At 39.8% G+C, this 19,568-nt stretch overlaps 1 protein-coding gene across 4 annotated transcripts in view; it reads right to left on the bottom strand.

Moving 5' to 3' along the window:
- The window catches only part of CDK6 (cyclin dependent kinase 6), a 137,433-nt gene that overhangs the window by 41,072 nt on the left and 76,793 nt on the right, over window positions 1–19,568 (bottom strand). For all 4 annotated transcript variants that reach the window (XM_074536029.1, XM_074536041.1, XM_074536033.1 and 1 more), the window contains exon 5: window positions 2,077–2,186. In XM_074536029.1, coding sequence (XP_074392130.1) covers window positions 2,077–2,186 — 110 coding nt within the window. The remainder of the gene's footprint in view (window positions 1–2,076; window positions 2,187–19,568) is intronic.

Genomic DNA, 19,568 nt, shown 5'->3' on the forward strand with positions numbered 1-19,568 from the left:
AAATTGCTATTGCATTTATTCAATCCTTTGGATATACTCCACGGAGTTTGCAAAATTTTACATTTTGTAGCTACCAAGGTCACAGTAACAAGGGCTTTCTTTTGCAATCCATGAGAAGAATCTGAAAGACAACACTCATCATGCAGAGAGTATTGCAATGATAACCCACAGAGCCACCATCAGGGCTGCTTGCTGTGGCTTATGGCAAAGACCCTGGAGAAAAGTCTTCCAAATCATGCTTGTACACTGAAGCATGTAGAAGTCATATTGCTGGTGATGTAAGAACATAGTACATACAGATTTGGCAGATTCCTGACCTCTACAGTTTTTGACAGTCTCCCAAATATAAGACTGAGAATGTCAGACTGACCCTATCTGGCAAGAAAATCTGGTTTTATTGAACTCTGGTTCAAATCAGATTCATTAGTATAAGAAAAAAATACTGGTTTTGTAGTATTAATGTAATATTTGCATTTATATATAAGTAGAAAATTTAAATTACTGCATGAATATGGAGAGTCAGAAAAGTTCACACACCATAACAAGAAAAAATAAAACTAAATTGGTGGAGTTTGTATATGGCAGTATTTCTTACCTGTCAATGCTTCAAATTAAATGAGAGGAAAAATAAAGTTTTGAGCATGTAATAAAGTTCTGCATTCATTTTTTGGCCTGTATCACTTATTTCAAATGGTAAAATGAAGCTTTTGACTCTCCTTTTTGAATCAGAGAGAGAGTTGCTCAGAGCATTGACTCTCCTTTTTGAATCAGAAAAACTAGCAGCAGCTTAATACTATTGCAAATATATAGAATATGTCGAATATGTCGAAATAAATATTGTGATTGGGTGAATATGTGAATAACATCGTGAATATGGGCCAAGACTGAATCTTTAAAAGTTTGCAATGGAGACCTTAAGTGATATTCCTAAAATACTCGTTCTTTTTTTCTCTCATTTTCTGACTTCATTTCTGAGTCAGAGACAGAGCGGGTGGAGGATAACTCTACCCAGGCCATTTGACCAGGCAAGAAGCCCAAGAAAAGTATTTTTTCCACATAACATTAATAAGCAGTAAAATCCCAAAGTTATTTTGCAAGACTTCAATTAGTATTTGAACTTACTGTATAAATTACATAGTTGTTTCTCAAGGCCCTTATAGCATTGAATCCCCTTCTAAATTTCACGGATTTGGGGTTTTAGGTTTGACCCAATACATATTTTTATTTCAAATTTTTGTTCTGTATATCCTTTGGCTTCACCATGGGTGTTAAAAATGCTATACAGTTTCTACATGGAGATCACCTAGGTGATGACAACATGCACTTTTTGCTTTTAGCTCAACCAAAATGCAAGTGATTGGGTTAGTATTAAGACAGATTTACCCTGTTAAAACTCTTGCAGATTTGTTCCTCTCCCCACCCTACATGGTACAACCTGCACATCAGTGTCTTTCCACAGGCAAAGGCCAGAACTTGAATTCACAGCTCACCTGCACCCAGCTGTAATATTTTCTAGTGAGGTAGTTCTGATATCATACAATCAGCTAAAAAAAAAGCTATTTATCTTGAAGGATGGGGTTGACTACACTTACCATCTCTGCTACCCTACCATCAGGCTACATAATTTATTCTAAAAAAACCCCACCTCAAGAAAACAACTTTACAGCAAGAGCAGACTACAAGCAAACACCTGATGCTTCAATGCACAAACTGCAGAGGAAGAAGACCCTGCTGACCACAGTGCCCTGCCTTCCTCAGGGTAAATCCTTCCAGAACCCAGCTTTACTCAAATTGCTTAACAGCCTCTCTCAACCAGTTTTATCTGCATTTGGATTCAGATTCAACCAGAAGACCATGATGCTCATGCAAGTTTTACCAGGAGCTGAGACTGCCATCAAAAGAGACTTCAAGATAGCAACAAGTCTGAATCTGCAATGGACATTTATATTTTGCACTGCAAATAAAATATCCTATCAGGCCTTTGCAATATAAACAAGAATTGGTGTATTGTAACAGGCATTACTGCACATTTTTTTCAAATGAAAAACATGAAGAGAATAAAACTGTATGTCTTACTTTCGACGGAACATTTCTGCAAATATGCAGCCAACACTCCAAAGATCAACTGCTGTTGCATAACTGGACTGAAGCAAGACTTCAGGAGCTCTATACCACAAAGTAACAACCTGCAAAACAAAAAGGAACAGAAAAGAGAGTGCTTAGCTGCAGAATTACAACTTTCTAAGTGCTCTATGTAAAACTTCCACTTAGTTTAATCTATATTGTAAAAACTCAAGATATTAGGCCAATTGGTTTAGCCAGAACAGAGAAAAGGGTCCTGCATGGAAAATCCCAGTACCCACAGCTGCAGTGATGATGACTCAGGATATGAGAACATTTCTGGTCAAGAACATTGCAATTCGGGGTACAACAAAACTATAGTTTCAGAGCTCAGCATTGGTATGACAATCACATTACCACAACACACTATCAGCAACTCTTTGAAGCTTTTGCAGTTTATAGAGCCCAAACACTTTCCAGTGGAGATCTGGAGTCTCCATAAGGCAAACCTTAGTCAATTGAACAAGGTGTTTTTTCTTAACTTTTGTGGATGTAGATGTAGTCACCAGAGCCAAAGTAGGAAAAAAACCAAACCAGGGTTTGTGGGTTTACCCATAGGACAAATCAGAATCTGTAGCAGGTCTGTTCTCAGCCCTTTATAGTTTATGTACTATTTTCTATAAGAGAAATTGGTTTAATTCAAGTGCATGGGCGAATTATGGTAAACATGTTTCACTTGCCTCAAAAGTTGTCTCAGAAGAAACTGAAGAAAATGAAACTTTTTTTTTAATCAGTTGGATACAGATTAAGTCAAACTCTTCTCAAAGCTGGCCCTTACCAAAGGCATCAGTTCTGTCTACTGGGGTTTTCTTAGACACAAAGGAACCCAAACTGTCAGTTTTTAACTGAGCAACACAGGACAAGGGTTCCTGGCACATTCCTGACCTTTACAGCTGTGTGACTGTCTCTGTCCATGTGCTGCTGGTCAGACCAGCAGCAACTCCTGGTTGTTCTTCTACAGTAACACTGTATGTTCAAGTGACACGCTTCTTCCCACAGACATATGCAATGTAAAGTGCCTGCTTTTAGCCTGTTCTTGTTCTGGTGGTTGTATCACAACACGTTGTAGGGACCCAGTGGAAATTTTACTGGCACTGCTCCATCAATGTACTTTCACAAGTCTTGCTCACTGGACCCACAACAGAGATGGAACAGTTTATATTTATCCTTTTGTATCCCACAAGTAGACCAAATACAGATGAGACTGACTGTCTCTTCAGGATATTTGCAGAAGAATGCAAGGAGCTTCTGCAGAGTCCTGTGTGAGCTACTATCTTGCTAGAATATAATCTCAGAACCACAGGAGTATTCCTCCTGAATACAGTTAAAATCCAGCCATAACATATGACCATCAGCTAAGTGCCAATATTTTCTTACTCTGTGTTATAATTTAAACCTCTGACTATTAATATGGGGGCTGGCAGGGCCTCTACAACTACTGGTGTTTTCTTCAACAAATATGAAAAAGGGAGATGTAATATTCAGGAGGAGCATGAACCAAACTAAACCTCTGGAAAAAAATAGGATAGAAAAAAAGAAAAATATAAGAATGAAAATAAATTTTAAAATTATGTTAACTAGGATAGTGAGTTCTGAATTTCATGACCAAAACAAAGAAATGTGTAAGAATAGTGGGGTTTTTTTAATGATAATAATGTAATTGTCTTCTAAAGAAAAATAACAATGGAAGTAATCAGCCGAATTTGCTGGTCAAAGCCAGATGAAACAAAAGCAAATACAACATTTATTACAATCGTTAAATGCCCTGACAGCCTTTGGAGCCACTGAACGGCTAATGAAGGGAGGTTCACGGATATTTGCAAGAGTGGTCATATTTGCTAACTGTTCTTTTAAACACTTTGATGTTTCTTTATAAAATTTGTTGATGAAACAGTTCAATACCACAGTACAAAGTACTGTGCTGGCAAGCTACATTTCCAGATACCGATCCACAGAAACAGATTCCTGTGTGGAAGCTGGGCTTTACTTAGCTCCATTTGTCTTGTTCCTGATTTGCTACCATACCAGTGATGCTTTTATGAAACACTTCTCTCTACAAAAACCAGAGCTGTTTCTTCAGACATTCACTCCAAGGAAAGAAGACAAATATATCTGTAGGTCAGGGATTCTCTCTGGAGAATCAGATATAATTCCCTGTCTGAATCAGATATAATTCCTCCTAAAACATGTTATTTTTTCTAATGCAGATATATCTTTAAAACTGAACTATGCTTTTATTCTCACAGTACATTTGTGGAAAAGCTTACTGAGGTAATACTGCTTTGAGAAATTAGATATAACAATTTCAACCCATTACTGTTTGTGAATGGCTGGGTGTAGTGTCAGGAGGAAGAGCTGTGTGGTCTCTGATCTGTGGGAATACCACCAAACCTCATGATTCCTCGTTTAAGGTCCACATGGATCTTCTCACACAGAGATAAGATGATTGATAATAAGAATGATTTATTTTCCCCAATCCCACAAGCTCTACAGCGTTAAGGCTCTGCACTCTCACAGGCAAAGGACCAAGGGATGCATGGCTGTGGACCATATGCCCAAACTGAAGTCCCTTCCAGACGAGTGTGGACAGGACACTGCTCCCTTCCCGAGGGATGCACCGCAGTCCTGCCGTGCGTGTCCTGGGGCAGAGCGCTGCTTTCAGAGGGCTGAGCAAGTGTGCAGCACTGCAGCTGCCTCCCCCGTGAGACCCTGCACTGCCAAGTTCCCAAGCATCTGCACCCTGCTATGCTCCATCCATGCATACACAGGGCACTGGGAGATTTTACTAGGATAATTTGGGAAGTTAAACCTGTAAAATGTAAGATTTTCAAAAGACTAACAGTTAAATTTCAGCTAATGCCAGACTGCACTCTAGTCAGACGAGAAGGAATCTGTGTAGAGCTGTTTTGATATGCTCTGTCATTAATGTGCCACTATGAAAGTCATCAAATAACCTTTATGGTTTGTAACACGCAAGTCTGTGTTTCAAAATGTGAATCTGAAAGGGATCAAAATGTACTAAATGTCAGTTCACATACAAGTAATGCCACAAAAGGATGACTCCTTTTGTGGTCAGGGTCTTCTCCTGAAAAGCACAGGATGATGAGTATGATGCAGTGGTTTTGACAGTTTCACACTCTCTCTTACCATAGAAACCAAAAAAATATTTGTGGACATTCCATTAACATTTGCAGAGAAGTAGAAATGAAAATTATTCTGAACACAGGATATGGTGAGGCTGAACAAGCAGGTCATCACTTCCTCTTTAGCATAGTTCTGAGTGAAAAAACGCTTTGCTTAGGTAAGTCACACTACCAAGGAAACAAGGCCTCCCTGAGCGACAGGGCACTTAACAGAGCTGCTTGATTAAGTCCTATTTTTAGGATGAAAAAAGCATCAGTACCTACATCAGGACATCTCACTTAAATTCTGTCTCTTCTGAAAATCTGGCACAAATGAAATGCAGCACATCATGATTGCTGTGTACGAAAAGGATTCATGATCATGTGCTGATGGAGATCCTAAATTGTGCAAGACCCCAAAATACTTTGGAAGTTGTAGACTTTAGTGACCATGTTGCATTTCAGTCCTCTCTCCTAAGGAACTTCACTGCTTTCTCCTTGTTCTCCTCACCCTGGCTGCTCTCTTCAGCTCCTCTCTTACACCACCAGGTTTCTATCACGTCCCATAACTTCCTGGCTTCTCTCTGCTGCCTTCCTGTCACACACACCAGTGGTCCCCTGACAGCATCACCCAACATACCTAATTCCCTGCTGCTCCTGTGAACCCAGGTGAACACAGTCTGCTGCCCTACTACATCCCATGGGCTCTGCTTTCCCTCACATTCCTCATCAGCTCCTCTGCACCTCCAAGTTCCCCCAAATTTCACACCCTGTCCTCTCTTCTTCCAACTCCCTCCAAATGCTACTCGGCAAAATTATTTCCTTTTCCTCCTTTAGCTTCTTAGCTACAGAAATCTGTCCTGAAGATACCCTGAAACATTTGTATTTAATAGATCCAGCTACATATGAAAAGACTGAGAAGATTCACACACTGGAAGAAGTAAGTACTAAATAAGTTCCTTTTCCAGTGCACGTTCTATGTTTCTACTATCCAGATAAGATTGGATGGTATCAGGTAAGAAGCAGCTGCAGATCACTACTTCCAGCTATTTTAAAGTTAATAAATTTAGGCAGCACTTCATGATGAAAATAAATGATGTGTATTGGAGAGGCAGTAGAGAGGAAAAGAACATCTGCAAAAGTCTAATGAGGCTAGTGTGTGTCTGACTCTCTGAAGAAGGAAATGTGGTCAGCGAGAAGCAAGGGCAGAGCTGCAGTTAGAGTCAGGGGAAGAAAGAGAACTTCATTTGAAATAAAGCTTTCTGCCTTTCAGCCACCTGACAGATGTGGCTATCAAGCACCACCTAACCCAAGGAGTTTCAATCCTTCATCTCATGCTACTTGTTTCTGATGAAAAATCAAATTAGTGGGAAGTGTCTACTCATTGGCAACACAACAGAAGGTCTAGGCATTGTGTCAGTGTCATATAGTTTCCATTTACTTTACAGAACAAATTTTCATTTTTTTTCATTAAGCATAACTGCTTAATTTAAATGGATCTGCACAATATACAGCCCTTTCCAAATATAGCTGCTGTCTGAATAGCATTCAGTTATAAAAAGACAAAGACAAACAGTGGTTTAGGGATGGGGTTGAGTAACACAGACACAAAGGACTACATTTCAGTTTGCCACAGACTTTAAGTACAGACCAATGCCCAGTTGCACAGCTACACGAACAAAGCAGGGATCAGACTGTAACACAGCAGCTATGTCTGTGCTAGGAAATTAAATGGGACAGGAAATGTTCCTTTGGCACCGAGACCAGAAAGTACAGAGTGGCCTATGTCCATATTATTAAATCCTTAGCCTCCCAAAAAAGGTGACCGCATGCAAACTGCTTATTGGGAATGGTCTTCGGTCCATGCTTAGCTGCCAGCGCCTAGGAACTGTCTGGGGAAGGGCTGGTTGGAATAACTCATGCCAGGAACCATTCTAATAATTTAACAGTATAGACAATTGAGCTCCAGTACCCACGAATGTTTTCTGGCACTGTTTAATCTACCAGCCAGTGAGTCACACTGTGGCCCCGGGTCTTCCTTTCACTCCAGAAAGAAGGCATTTTGCTATGCTTCCCTCATCTCCTCTGATTCAGAGGTGGCTCCACAAGAGTGATGGGGTGGGGGAGGCATGGCCTACTCCTCATCTCACCCAGCAGCTGGTCTTACTTTATCCTAAATGTGTTGCACAGGTCAGATGAACATACACTGCATTTGATTGCCATCCATGGGGAGAATCTGACCGGCCCATATGTAGGCATCTTCCTTTTAGATATCCAAAGCTGGATGAGACCAATTCTATACTTATTAGTTCTGAAGGGGCTTGGAAGAAGCCTGTAAAACCTTTTAAAACACTAACTTTCACGGAAATCATGCCACAAAAGAAATTAGCAGGATGCTTAAATTCACATCAAGTATCTTTGAATCCAAGTAAAATTATTTCTGTAAATATTTTGCTTTTGTGATTGTGGTTTCTTCTCTGCTCTTTCTGTACTGATTTTGTTAATTATATTGACCATTAGATACTAGTTCATTTTGCTACTTAAAGTATTTAAATCTCATGAAAGATTACTTGCAAATTTATTTTTTAATGTTCCCTACAATAGCTCTTAAACTCAGTTTAAGAACTTAGTTTTTTTGTTCAGTTCTCACTAACTAACAAGGCTTTCACATGATCTTCAGGACACCTTTTTGACTGTTTTAAATTTATTTTTGTCCTTTCTCTTTGAGCAAAATGAGGGAATGTACTACAGAATATACGGTACAGTATGCAGAGTCAAGCTCTTCAGCGTAGCTTCATGGTCTTCCAGTTTCACAAAAATTCTTCTGCTGTTCACAACGATTGAAAGTAAAATATTAGCAAATTCACTATGAACCTGCTACTTCATGGCTTATTCTTTAGGTCTGAGACTGTAAAACAACTTGAAGAATTTTCTTGAAGCTTTGTAAAAAATGTCTTAGCTTTATGACTAAGCTTGACACATTTGCCACAGACTAGCTGGAGAGGACAGAATTACAGACAAGCATATTGACTGAAGCCTGGCTTCAATCCCTACTGCAGAGAGAGGCTGTCTCTGCCTAATCCACCTCCCTCTCACTTGGTGGAAACACAGTTGAAAAGACTCCACAGAGACTGAAAAGAAGAAATGGAATTTCTGAACTGAATATGCTAAAATGGCTCGCTGGTCTAACAGTGTAACATTGCTTAAAATGAAGTCAATGTAACATTAAAAACTGCTTCGGAAAAGAAAGCATTTGTTTAATAACATTTCATTGTCTTCAGTTTGGAGTATGGACCAACAGCCAGGACTGAGCAGGGCAGAAATGGCAATCCAGAGGGCTGGTGACACTAGGTTGTGACATGATGGCATTTCTGCAGGATCATGGGCCCTGCACTTGTCCTGAGTGCTGCTCTGAGTCCTCCAGACAGCCCAAGGTGGCCCCACTTTCCAATCCTCTGGTGTAACAGATCCACCACCACCCCCTCACCATGCCCTGCTCTGCTCCAGCAATGATGATATTCCCCACCTCCTCTTCCATGCCCCCTAGGAACACTCCAAAGACCTCTGGAAGTGCATCACACCTACCCCACATAGGGAAATGATTTTGTGTGTGGTTTTGTGCGCGTGAGTCCTGGGAAATAAGGGAGGAGGTAGTGTGGGGTGTGCTGGAGGCAGGAGCAAGGGAAAAAGAGGTGAGGAAGGGAGGAGCGACAATGCCTCATTCCACTCTGCAGCACCATGCACAACATGCACCATGCTCTTCTCCAGCAGACACAGAGAACACGTTCAAAACTCACCTTGTGAACACCTTGTGGTACACTTACCACAGGTGTAATGAGGACAAGATAGGGGATTTTAGCATGTGCTGAATTTTAGCCTTTGTATAGTGGTTGATTTTTCAGCTCTGGTTTGGAACAAGGGTGTGTCTCCTTTACTTGCTGGCAACTGCCTGACTGTTTTCCTATCACTATCCTTAGAGCATTCACTGAGCATTCTGCATTTATAAAGCACATCTAGACCTCTCTTTAACCTATCTCTGAAGACCTATTATTACTGCTAACTGTGATAGAGAAGGCAGTAATTGCTACATTATATGATGTAATTTAGTTTCCAGGGATAGTATCTGCCTGAACAATTACATTTGTTTAATATCTCTTTTGAGTAGTGGTTCTTCCATTGTTTAACTGCTTTCAGTTCCATCACAGAGACAGGTAGGACTGGAGAGAATGTTTCTTTCTTAGAGAAAGATGACCATAGTTTGTCTGTTTATAGAAACATTAAAATAGTTTCCCTTTTAAAGTAAGTGTGTATCAAACTACTCTAGTGGCATTTAAAAAGCACTTCACTTCTTGACAAAAGATTTAGCATGCAAAATGTGAAATCCTTTCTAGTGCTCTGGGTCTGATGAAGTGCACACGGTAATACCAATTTTGTCTCTTTTTTCACATTTATCTCCATTTTGGGCACAAGCTTGATGAGCTGCTTTATGAAAACCAGAATGAATGTTGTTGTCATTCCAGGAGTTAGATCATCAAGCAAAAGATTATTTATTCACAGAAGACACATATCCCAATCACATGTACCACCCACTATCAAGTTGCTGGTTTAGAATGGGATCTCCTGGTTTTGATGCAAAAAAAATTGTGATTTGAAGGAAACTGTAAGATATCACGACAAATAAAGAAGCCATTCATTTCTTAGATGTTCTACACACAAAGCTAACCAGAATTTTCCCTTTTTAATTTCTAGGAAGAACCACATCACCCAGTGTGACAGTGCTGCTGAAGAGCATTTCTAGGTACATCCGTTGTCAGGAGGCACGAACGTGTGTGCGTGTGTGTCTGCACATCATGTGCCTAGCTGAAGATACTTTACCTACATTCAGTGGTTTTACCTTAAAAGTCTCTGTGCACTAAACATCTGTGTGGAACAGCTACTAGAAAGGAAACCTGGCTCTTAACATGAGGTAATATTTCAACCACTAGTGATTCAGACCTTACCTCAAAATTCATACAAGGAAATATATTTCTTCTAAGCAGAGTATTTCACAGTCTTCTCTATAGAGACGATATAGAGAACATTTCTGAAAGACTACCTGAGACTTCAGGTGAAAAGTGTTTTATCTTTACACAAAAAGAAAGGAGCAAAATAGTATCAGCAACACTACTCTACTTCATCCAGATCCCATGAAAGTCAGACTTGCCAGGCCTTGTTGTGCATTGAAATCAAAACTGTAACTCTCTATTTTCTGAGCTGCAGTGCAGCCTTCTATGGAATATGGGACAACTCAATTCTTTACAGAAATGGTCAGCTTTGCATGCAATGAGACTTGTGCTTATATTGCAATGTATTGACAGATAGAGATACTTAACACTGAGAGTGACAGACTTTAAATAGAAGTAGCCATTCTTCAATCACGACTCCAAATCAAATCTGTAGACTGAAACAGCAAATTCTAATAATCTATCTCAGAACTAAAAAGACCCACAAAGGTAGACAGAAATAAACATCACCGCATTCTTACACAGATCAAGTCAAACACCTACTGTAAGGAAGAAGACATTTCCTATCACAATTCCAAATGAAACTAAAGATAAAAAACCCTAAAAAAATCTAAAAGGTGTCAGCCTGTGACTGTGCTTTGGAATACAGACCTTGTTCTGGGTCTGGCTGCATCAATTTGGCATGCCTCCACTTGCTCAGTCACCTGCTGGCATTAGCTAGCTCAGGGAACAGTCCTAACTTCTACAAGTACATCTTGGGCTTTGTTACAGTTGCTTTGCTCTCCTGTACATCTTTAAGCCACAAAATCAATTCATCTAGCATCCTGCATACTCCCATTGGATGGTATCCACCTCTTTTACAGTCTCTCACACCACTCACTGATGCCCCATCCTTGGGAGCAGGAGAACACACAGCTCTAACCTGTGCCAAGGACCAAACTGTGGTTGTCTCCATGCCAAGATCCCCCAAAGCTGCCCTTGTGACTGCCTGGCCTTTTCTTGAGTTCACCAGTCTAGAGAATCTGAGCCTTACCACCTACAGCTGGACTTGATAATGATGACCAGCTTTTCACTGCTACCAGAAAACCAGAGTCTGGACGACAGAAAAAAGCATTCCCACTTCCTGGGGTGCTGTGCTGGACTCCAGTGCCAAACAGAAAAAGCCTAAATGAAGCAAAACCACAAAGGCCACCACAGCCCTCTCTCCCACAGAACCCTGGCCCACTTCTGCCAAGCCATCTTGAACAAAAGGAGGAGATGCAAAGAGAAACCACAAAGAACGGATTAAACTGGGCCAGTTCTCCAGGTGAGAGGCTTTACCATGGGCAGCTTGGGAGTCTAGATAGCAGAAAGTTGGTGCAAACAAATTCTACAAGATACTATTTTCATTCAGTTGAGAATGAAACCTAGAAACTATTGTTGTGTCTGAAGGCAAAGTACCAATTTCACTGAGAGCCTGATATAGTAGATAAAAGGCTGGTGGAGCAACATTGTCAGGGATGGTCATGTGAAGCAATAGCTTAAGAGTAAAAACTCCCAGGGTTTGGGAGTTTTTAATAACCCAGGGTGGCAAACTAGTCAGCTTCCCTGCAGTAGAAGCTTCACTTGAGATGTACCTGACATCCCTATGTGTAGAGTTCAACTGGCTCATCATCATGACAACCATCAGAGAGCTGGGCTTCCTACCTATGGCATAAAGCAACTCTGAACACTGCAAATCTGTTCCACATTTGAAGCTGAATGCAGGAGATTTTACTAGGGCCTTACACAAATGTATGGCTTTAAACTGAAGTAAGCAAAATTGTAAATTATACCACAGAGACGAAACTCCTATGAAACACCTTTCAAGAATTCCTTGAAATTACATTTGGGATACAAAACCCTCACGAAAAATCCTTCTTTCTAAAAAAAAAAAAAAAAAAAAAAGTGAAAAGAGATTTTTAAATACAAAGAAAGTAAGAAAAAGTTGAGCTTTCCATATACAGATGCAATATATGCATAGGTTTATGCATTCATACATACTTACATATATGTTTACATACCACAGTTCATTAGAAATTAGTTTAGTCTTGAAATAAACATCACCAGGACAAAGACTTGTAACTTCCAGACAAAAGCAGTGACTGGAGAGAAAGGTCAAAAACAGTAAGCAGGGTCTTCAGGCTGTCTGAATCTCACATTTAAGTAGCTTTGTGAACTTAAGACTAATGAAATGCCAGGCACAAGCCACTGAAGTTCTGAAGCTCTTTGTAGGCATCATTAGTTATCAAATTCTTCTTCTTACTCTGAAAGCATCTGCAGGTCTTACATGTAGATGGTCACACACATCAGAAAGACCTGTGCTGCAGAAACAAGCAGCTGTGTTTGAGTTAAAGCACTACTGTTAGCGATGCACTTTTGGTAGACAGATATCCTGGGTAAATGGAAGTTTTCAAAAGAAGTCCACATGGAGCCCTACCTGGTGAAGCCAGTAACCAAGAATGGTGGTAGAAGCAATACATGTTTGCATCTACATGAACATCTTGTGCAAATGTTATTAGGTTAATCTCAAAGTGGAAACTTAGCCCAAGGGTATTTAACTGGTACCTCCTACACCCAAGCACATTTTTTGACCACTAGGCTAGGGGCTTTCTGGGTGACAGTTCTTTCCTTGCCTTTGCTGAAGCCAAATCACTATTCTGCCAGGAGTATATGAGTCATGGGGCAAGACTGTGTCTGAAAGCAGCTGAATGCTTAAGAACAATCAGCTGGAAGGGGCAAGGAGCCGAGTTTGTGGATACTGCTCTGGAATGTGTATGCATTTTACATTAGACCATCACTGGATAAAAATAAAAGCAGGCATTAATTACATTAACCAAGCTGGATTCTACTTTGTATCTAGACAGACTGTATTCCACCTCTCTGCTTCTAATGGATGGAACTCACAAAAATTCTAGAAGACAGCATTCAGCTTTCATCTGTGAAGAAAGAAGAAACATCTCCTCCCTAGGTACTTGATACACTATTCAGTAGCCAAAACTAGGGTTCAGAGCACTAAGTAAAGCCCAAGATTTTGAAAGAAACCAAAAGAAAATTTCTTTAACTTATAAATGTTATAGGACTTTCTGAACTGATATTAACTATCTGAAGATTTAGCAGAAAACCAGAATGTTACAGTTGGTCCAATACTAGACCTTCACAAACATTACTTCCCAATTTTAACATTAAAGATTGCATGATTATGTTATTTTCAAGAAGCCACATTCTAAGGAAAATTATTTATAGATAACATATTGTGGTAGCTGGATAAACAAGACCTGAATTAGTCTAGATCACTGAAGACTCTACTCCAGAGTGGTGACAGACTTAGAAAAATATAAAATGTTTTATTTGTGAAAATAATGTTGTAGATCAGACTTCTATAGATAATACTCTCAAAACTGATACAAAGCATCAATTATTTAAGCCAAAGAGATAACAGCTTAAGACAATACAAACAAAAATGTTCAAGGTAATGAGTGCTTTCATGTTACAAGTTCTCAAGTCTGAGGGCACTGCATCAAGCTAAAGGACAATAAGATAAGAGCAATATTGCTAGTTACTAACAAATAGCAGATAAAAGACCTCTTCTGGATTCTGATTAAGTGACAGCATTCTACACATTCCTGTGAGTTGAGAAAGTTTGCCTGAGAACAGCAGCTATGTTACATGTGAAGCCCCACTAAACAAGCGTATCTCTATGTTTTCAAATTCCAGCGTGAGTAATGGCTCTTTCTCCCATCCCTTTAACTTGAACAGAAGCTCCCTCTCTCCTTCTGGACACGCAGGAATAACTTGCCGTGCTTCAGTTTCCATTAAGACACATAAATGTATATGCTGCAAATAAAGAGGAGTTCTGTAGGATGCCGTGGCTGCGAGCCAATGTTTACAATCCCCTGGGTGGGAAATGACGGGTGAAAGGCTCTCCATGGCAGGCTGGAGGAGTCTTTGCTCTTGCCGACAATGACCTTCTGCCTCGATTTTCAAAGTAGCTCCCCTGTTAACTCCTTGAACACTGTGTGCAGAGAGGCCTCAGAGAGGAAACACTTTCCCTCAGAGCCCAAATCCACTTTGAGGCATCTGTTTGACAGACCCCAATTTCAGCAGCGGTTAAGGGAACGTGGACTAATATGTGTACCCTGCATCTGCTGTTGGAGTGTGGCATTGAGATGCAATTTTAGTAGTCCAGAATTGGGCTTAGCTGTGTTCTGCATGATACAAAGTGAATGCTCTCAGCTTCAGGGAAAGTACATCAATTTACAGACACAGGGGTTTCCCAAACACTGAGCATAATGAGTCTCCAAGACAGAAGGAAAAATCCAATTTATAGATATATGTTTTAATTCTCTCTGGCCAGTCAGTAGCAATGTTGTTTGCTGGTAGTGACAATACCTTCTCTTGGGGTGTCATTGAAAGAGGAATGATGCTAAAAAATAGAAGACAGACTGAACCACAGACTGCCATTGTGTAAAGACACGCAACAGAGCACTCACAGTGGAAAGGAGATTTACTGCTTTAAAAGGTTTGCCCCTCTCCTGCCTGACAATGTAAAATACAATATTTAGGAGATCTCCTTTTGTGTCACATCCTTTTTGCTGCTCTGTAAATCACTCACAGCTCCTAACAGTTCAGGAAGAGTCCTTATGAAAAAAGATAAAAATGGACTTACAAAAAAGACCTCCTAAAATGCTTATTGCAATATATACCCATCTTTGAAAATAAGAGAAGAAATCCAATGGAAACTAATTTTCAAGCACGAGTGTAGATGCTTTAAGGGTCTCAGAGATGGAGTCAGGTGCTGTTGTGAAAACATCAGCCTTAGTACCAATTAACCTTGCAATGTTTTCCCATCTTTGTCACTTGTCTAAGTCTTTTCCCCACAAAGATCCATTCTCAGAAACAATCACTGCATGTGAAAAATTCTCTACATATTCCCTGAAAGGGAATAAGAGTGCTTGCCATCTCCAGAAGACATTCACAGTGTTAAAAGCCACATAGAGAGAGCAACATCTATCCTCTCCTTGAACTTTTAGAGGAAGTCCTGTAAATAACATCCTCATGTGGTCAGGAAATACTTGTGCAACATCCATGTGTGGCCCCATGGATGCTGAGGAGGAGAGAAGAGAAGCAGCACCAGAAGCCAGAGCTTCTGCAGAGCCACCAGAGTACCAGCAACTCTGAGACTGACACAGGTCAGCAGCCTCTAAAGCTGTTGCATTGTCTAAGGTTCTAAACTTAGAGAGGAACAGACAAGCTGGTAGGACCTCAGCTGCTCTTCTGAGGCAAAAAACATTTTGCATGAGAAGGGTAATGTTAGGCTGTGTCAAAAAACACAACTGGGCATCTCCAAAAGCTCCAAATACGCACATAATTCCCAGTGATTTCAGTCAATGCTCTGGGTGCTTAGAGGAAGACATCTGCAGGCAGTGAAATCATTGATATTTAGAGCTATGCTTGTTTTTAATTGTTAGTACTTTAGCAAGTAGTCTTAAAAACAAAAAAAATAGAAATACTCTATGTTTTCTAAAGAGTATATAATTGCAGCTAATAAATACTATTTTTTTTCAAGGAAAATTGCATCCTGCAAGGAAAAGAATTTTTGATAATATCAAACAAAGAACTTATTTAGATTGGAATATTTTTCTTTTCTGTTAATATGAGGTTTTGTTACCGATATTTAAAATCATTAATGATCCTCGGATCGGAAACTAAGTGTTTCCAAGAGCTACCAGTATTGTTGTTTTTAGAAGGATACACTCAGGCTGAATTTAGAGCAAGTTAGTTTTTGTAATATGAAGCTTTTACAAAACATGGGTCTAAATGACCCCTCCTTAAACTTTTCTATTTACAAAGCATCTTTAAACACCAGATAAACTTTGTTTTGTTTGGGGCTACTGCATGAAAATCTGAAAATGAAACTTCTTTGAAAAGAAGTAGGAACAAGACCAAAATAACCCATGAGCACAATCCAGGAGAAGGAAAACAGAAGCGAACAGCACAACTAATAAAAAATAGAATGGATTTTTAGTTACAGCAAAGGTGGTATTTGGATCAATAAAAGAGAATTTTAGTACTTCTGAACAACTGAAGTGTTAGTCCAGCACGGTGCCTTGAAATCACTTATGTGGAGACTAACATTTCTTAATATAAGTCTGGATGTAATCTTCAGGCTGAAAAACAACATAGAGGGCTGGAGATGATCTCTCTGAACCATTCTGCCATTCCCACATGTAGGGCCTGGGATTCACAACAGTTGACTGGGAAATGGTATACACAAGAATGCTATCTATGTGTTGTATCTCACATGTCAGGCACAAGTGTAATTTTAATCAATTACATCTCAGGCAAGTACAAAATAGATTACATACCACTCCCATAATAAGTGATCTTAAAGTCAACTTATTTTTCAAAGTCTGAGAGACTTTCATTGTCCTTGACTGCAGAGAGAAAGAACCAGTGTACTTATGAGAAATGAAGCCTAGTCTAATTAATCTAACTTCCTGTGAAGTTTTAAGTATTTTGTAATGAGTAGCAGCTCAGTACATGCAAATATATGATTTTTTATTTTTATGAGGAAAAAAAGGCAAATCTGTAATCTGGAAGGTGATTTTCAGTACATTTATGTTGCTAAGCATGGGCCTGCTCTTGAACTCCGCTAACTTGGGGGACTTAAGAGAGTCTCATGCCAGTGATCAGGGGCAAGCTGTGCTTATCTCTCCCATAGATCTGACACTTTTTATTCATCTACTGCTTCCATACCCCTTTGACAGCTTGTTTCCAACTGACATCCCTAACTGTGAATAAATTACATATACAGATTTTACTAGGGACCGTAAAGTGTGGCGGGTCTTTAAAGAGAGCAACAATCTTTTTCCACATGTGACAGGATACAATGGTTGGTTACAAGGGTATGAAGAAGGTATCCATGCACAGGAAACAGCACAATTATTAGTAAAAATCAAGTAATTTTGCATCAAGGGCCACTGGTCACTGGAAGACGATCCAAGTACGTGTAAAAATGTTGTATAAATATATGAAAAGTTAAGGTCATAATAATAGCTTTAATAATAACGTATTTCTCATCAATTGAACCCATTGTAGCTGCAAATCCTGTACTGCCTGGTGCAGATGGTTCTCCTCTCCATACAAACTGACAGCCTTCACATCAACTTGCATCTTCTTTGGAGAGGTGGCCTAATGCCTGCAATCCGCTATGTACCAGTACAGCAAAATGACTTACGACATTGCGTATAGTAAATCAGGAATATAAAACTTCCCTAAGAAGATGCCAACACCTAAACTGTTTATAAGGGCAAAGAAAATATAAAAATTATATCAAACTAGCATGTTTATGCAGCCTTCTGTTTTTATCCAAGTGTTAATGCTATACTGTGGGCTTTTCCCTAAACCAGATAACTGTAAGGACTGATTTCATTGATGAGTTTAAAAAGGCAGCATTCACTGCTACTGAGGGTCTCCTTCTTGCAGCTGTTGCTGTGATGGGTTGTATTTAATGAAATTTTCTCTCTCCACCCTCTGAAAACTTAACACCTATGATTTAACATATAAAACTCAGCTTCTGTTCAAACGCCTCAAAACAATAACAATGCATATGCATTGATGTAGTTTTATTTCTTGTAACAAAATCATTAGATTCATGAAGCAACAACTGAACTGCTCCATACACAGTATATAGTTAAAACTGCAGAACTGAAGCCAAAATATGCACAGCTAAAAGGAATGTTACAGGGGGGCCTCTCTTAGTGAACAAAGCAGGCTCAGTTTGGCTCTTTTTCCCTAGCGCTACCACATCCGCACATCGTTAGTTGGAAAATTCCAGATATATGCTGTAATTTTTTGTGCTTTTTTTTCCCAGTACACTTGAGGCTTTAGTGTCCAGATGCCATTTTCCCCCCCTTATCTGTCCCTGCTAGTTTGGGTCTTTGCCAGTTGTGGTCAACAATTAATACAGCAAAAGAAAAATACAGTACACTCCCTGGCAACTGGCAGAGGCTCACAGGAAATACCAAATAAAAACTTTATTATGTATTGTTTAACTATTTTGTTTGCCTGTGGGCCACCCTGTTGTTGGTGTAATTTAGAAAAGCAAGCTCCATCTGGATGATCTGTGCGCAGGCTCATTGTTCCCAGAATCTGTCACGCACAATCACTGCTTCAGCCTGTGGCCCTCTGCAGAAAGAAGCAAAGGCATGGCAGCCCTCCAGCCTGCATTCCTTTTCATTAGACAACTTGTGACCAAATGTTAGAATAGAAGAGTAACCTTTTAATATTCATGTAATTAATTTACTTTCCCCTTTAATTATAAACCTTCACGTGAAAAGAAGAAAATAAAAAGACTTCCCTTCATGATTCTCCTCCCTCCCCCATCCTTTCTATCTGCTTTCTGGGACATGGAAGGTGCTGGTTTCATTACACATAGGTACCAGTACTTCTGTCTATTGGGAAATTTGCATGGCCAGACCATGTTGGCAGCCTTTTAGTTTATGTATTAATTGGCCTGGTACATGGAATAGATTCTGAATTATAATAAAATGGGAGAAATTAAATTCTTTCCTCTGTACGCCCTTGCAGCATCTGCTTCCTTGTCTTAATCAGTGGGGTAATCCATTGAACACAAAGCCATTCTTCTGTATTTGAAAACACAATAGACATCTAATTGAAGTTCCCTTTCACAGTAAGGTCAGCATATGACTCAAAATACTGTGTCAGCTGGGATTTTGGCTGTGCAAGGTTAGGTGTATAGGCAGTGCTTTGTCAGCTCTGCTTTGCGGCATTTTTTATCTTAGGTTAGACCAATGTTGAACTGGCTACCATGATGCAAAAGTCTGCCCCTACAATTCAAAAAGTGCATTTGATTGCAAATGCATCTGATGCTTTAAGGTCTCATCATATGAGTTAATTTCGGCACACTGAACTGGGGCCCTAAATTCCACATGGGTAGTTCACCTTTTAGTTGCTACAGCCCCTTCAAAGGAATCCAACTGTAGTAGGTAATAATTGGAGTAAATGAAGCTAAGGTGGAAACTGCCTGCCTCCAAGGCAGCATTTAAGTTCTTACTGCCTGGTTTTGAGTGCAGTTTAAAAAGGTGATGAGGGCATTAAGGATTCACAGCCACTTGGCATATCAAAGGATGGGGGCCCAAACTCACTCAAGTATCCTGTATAAAATGCAATGGTTTCCATGGCAACTGAGGAACTGTTACTGAACTTCAGTCATTTTTCTTTTATTAAATAGGTATATCACCATGTTAGGTCTGCAAGTGATCCAACATATATGCTAGTG

This window comes from Zonotrichia albicollis, chromosome 1 (genome assembly GCF_047830755.1).
Source record: "Zonotrichia albicollis isolate bZonAlb1 chromosome 1, bZonAlb1.hap1, whole genome shotgun sequence".
Classification (NCBI taxonomy): Eukaryota; Metazoa; Chordata; class Aves; order Passeriformes; family Passerellidae; genus Zonotrichia; species Zonotrichia albicollis.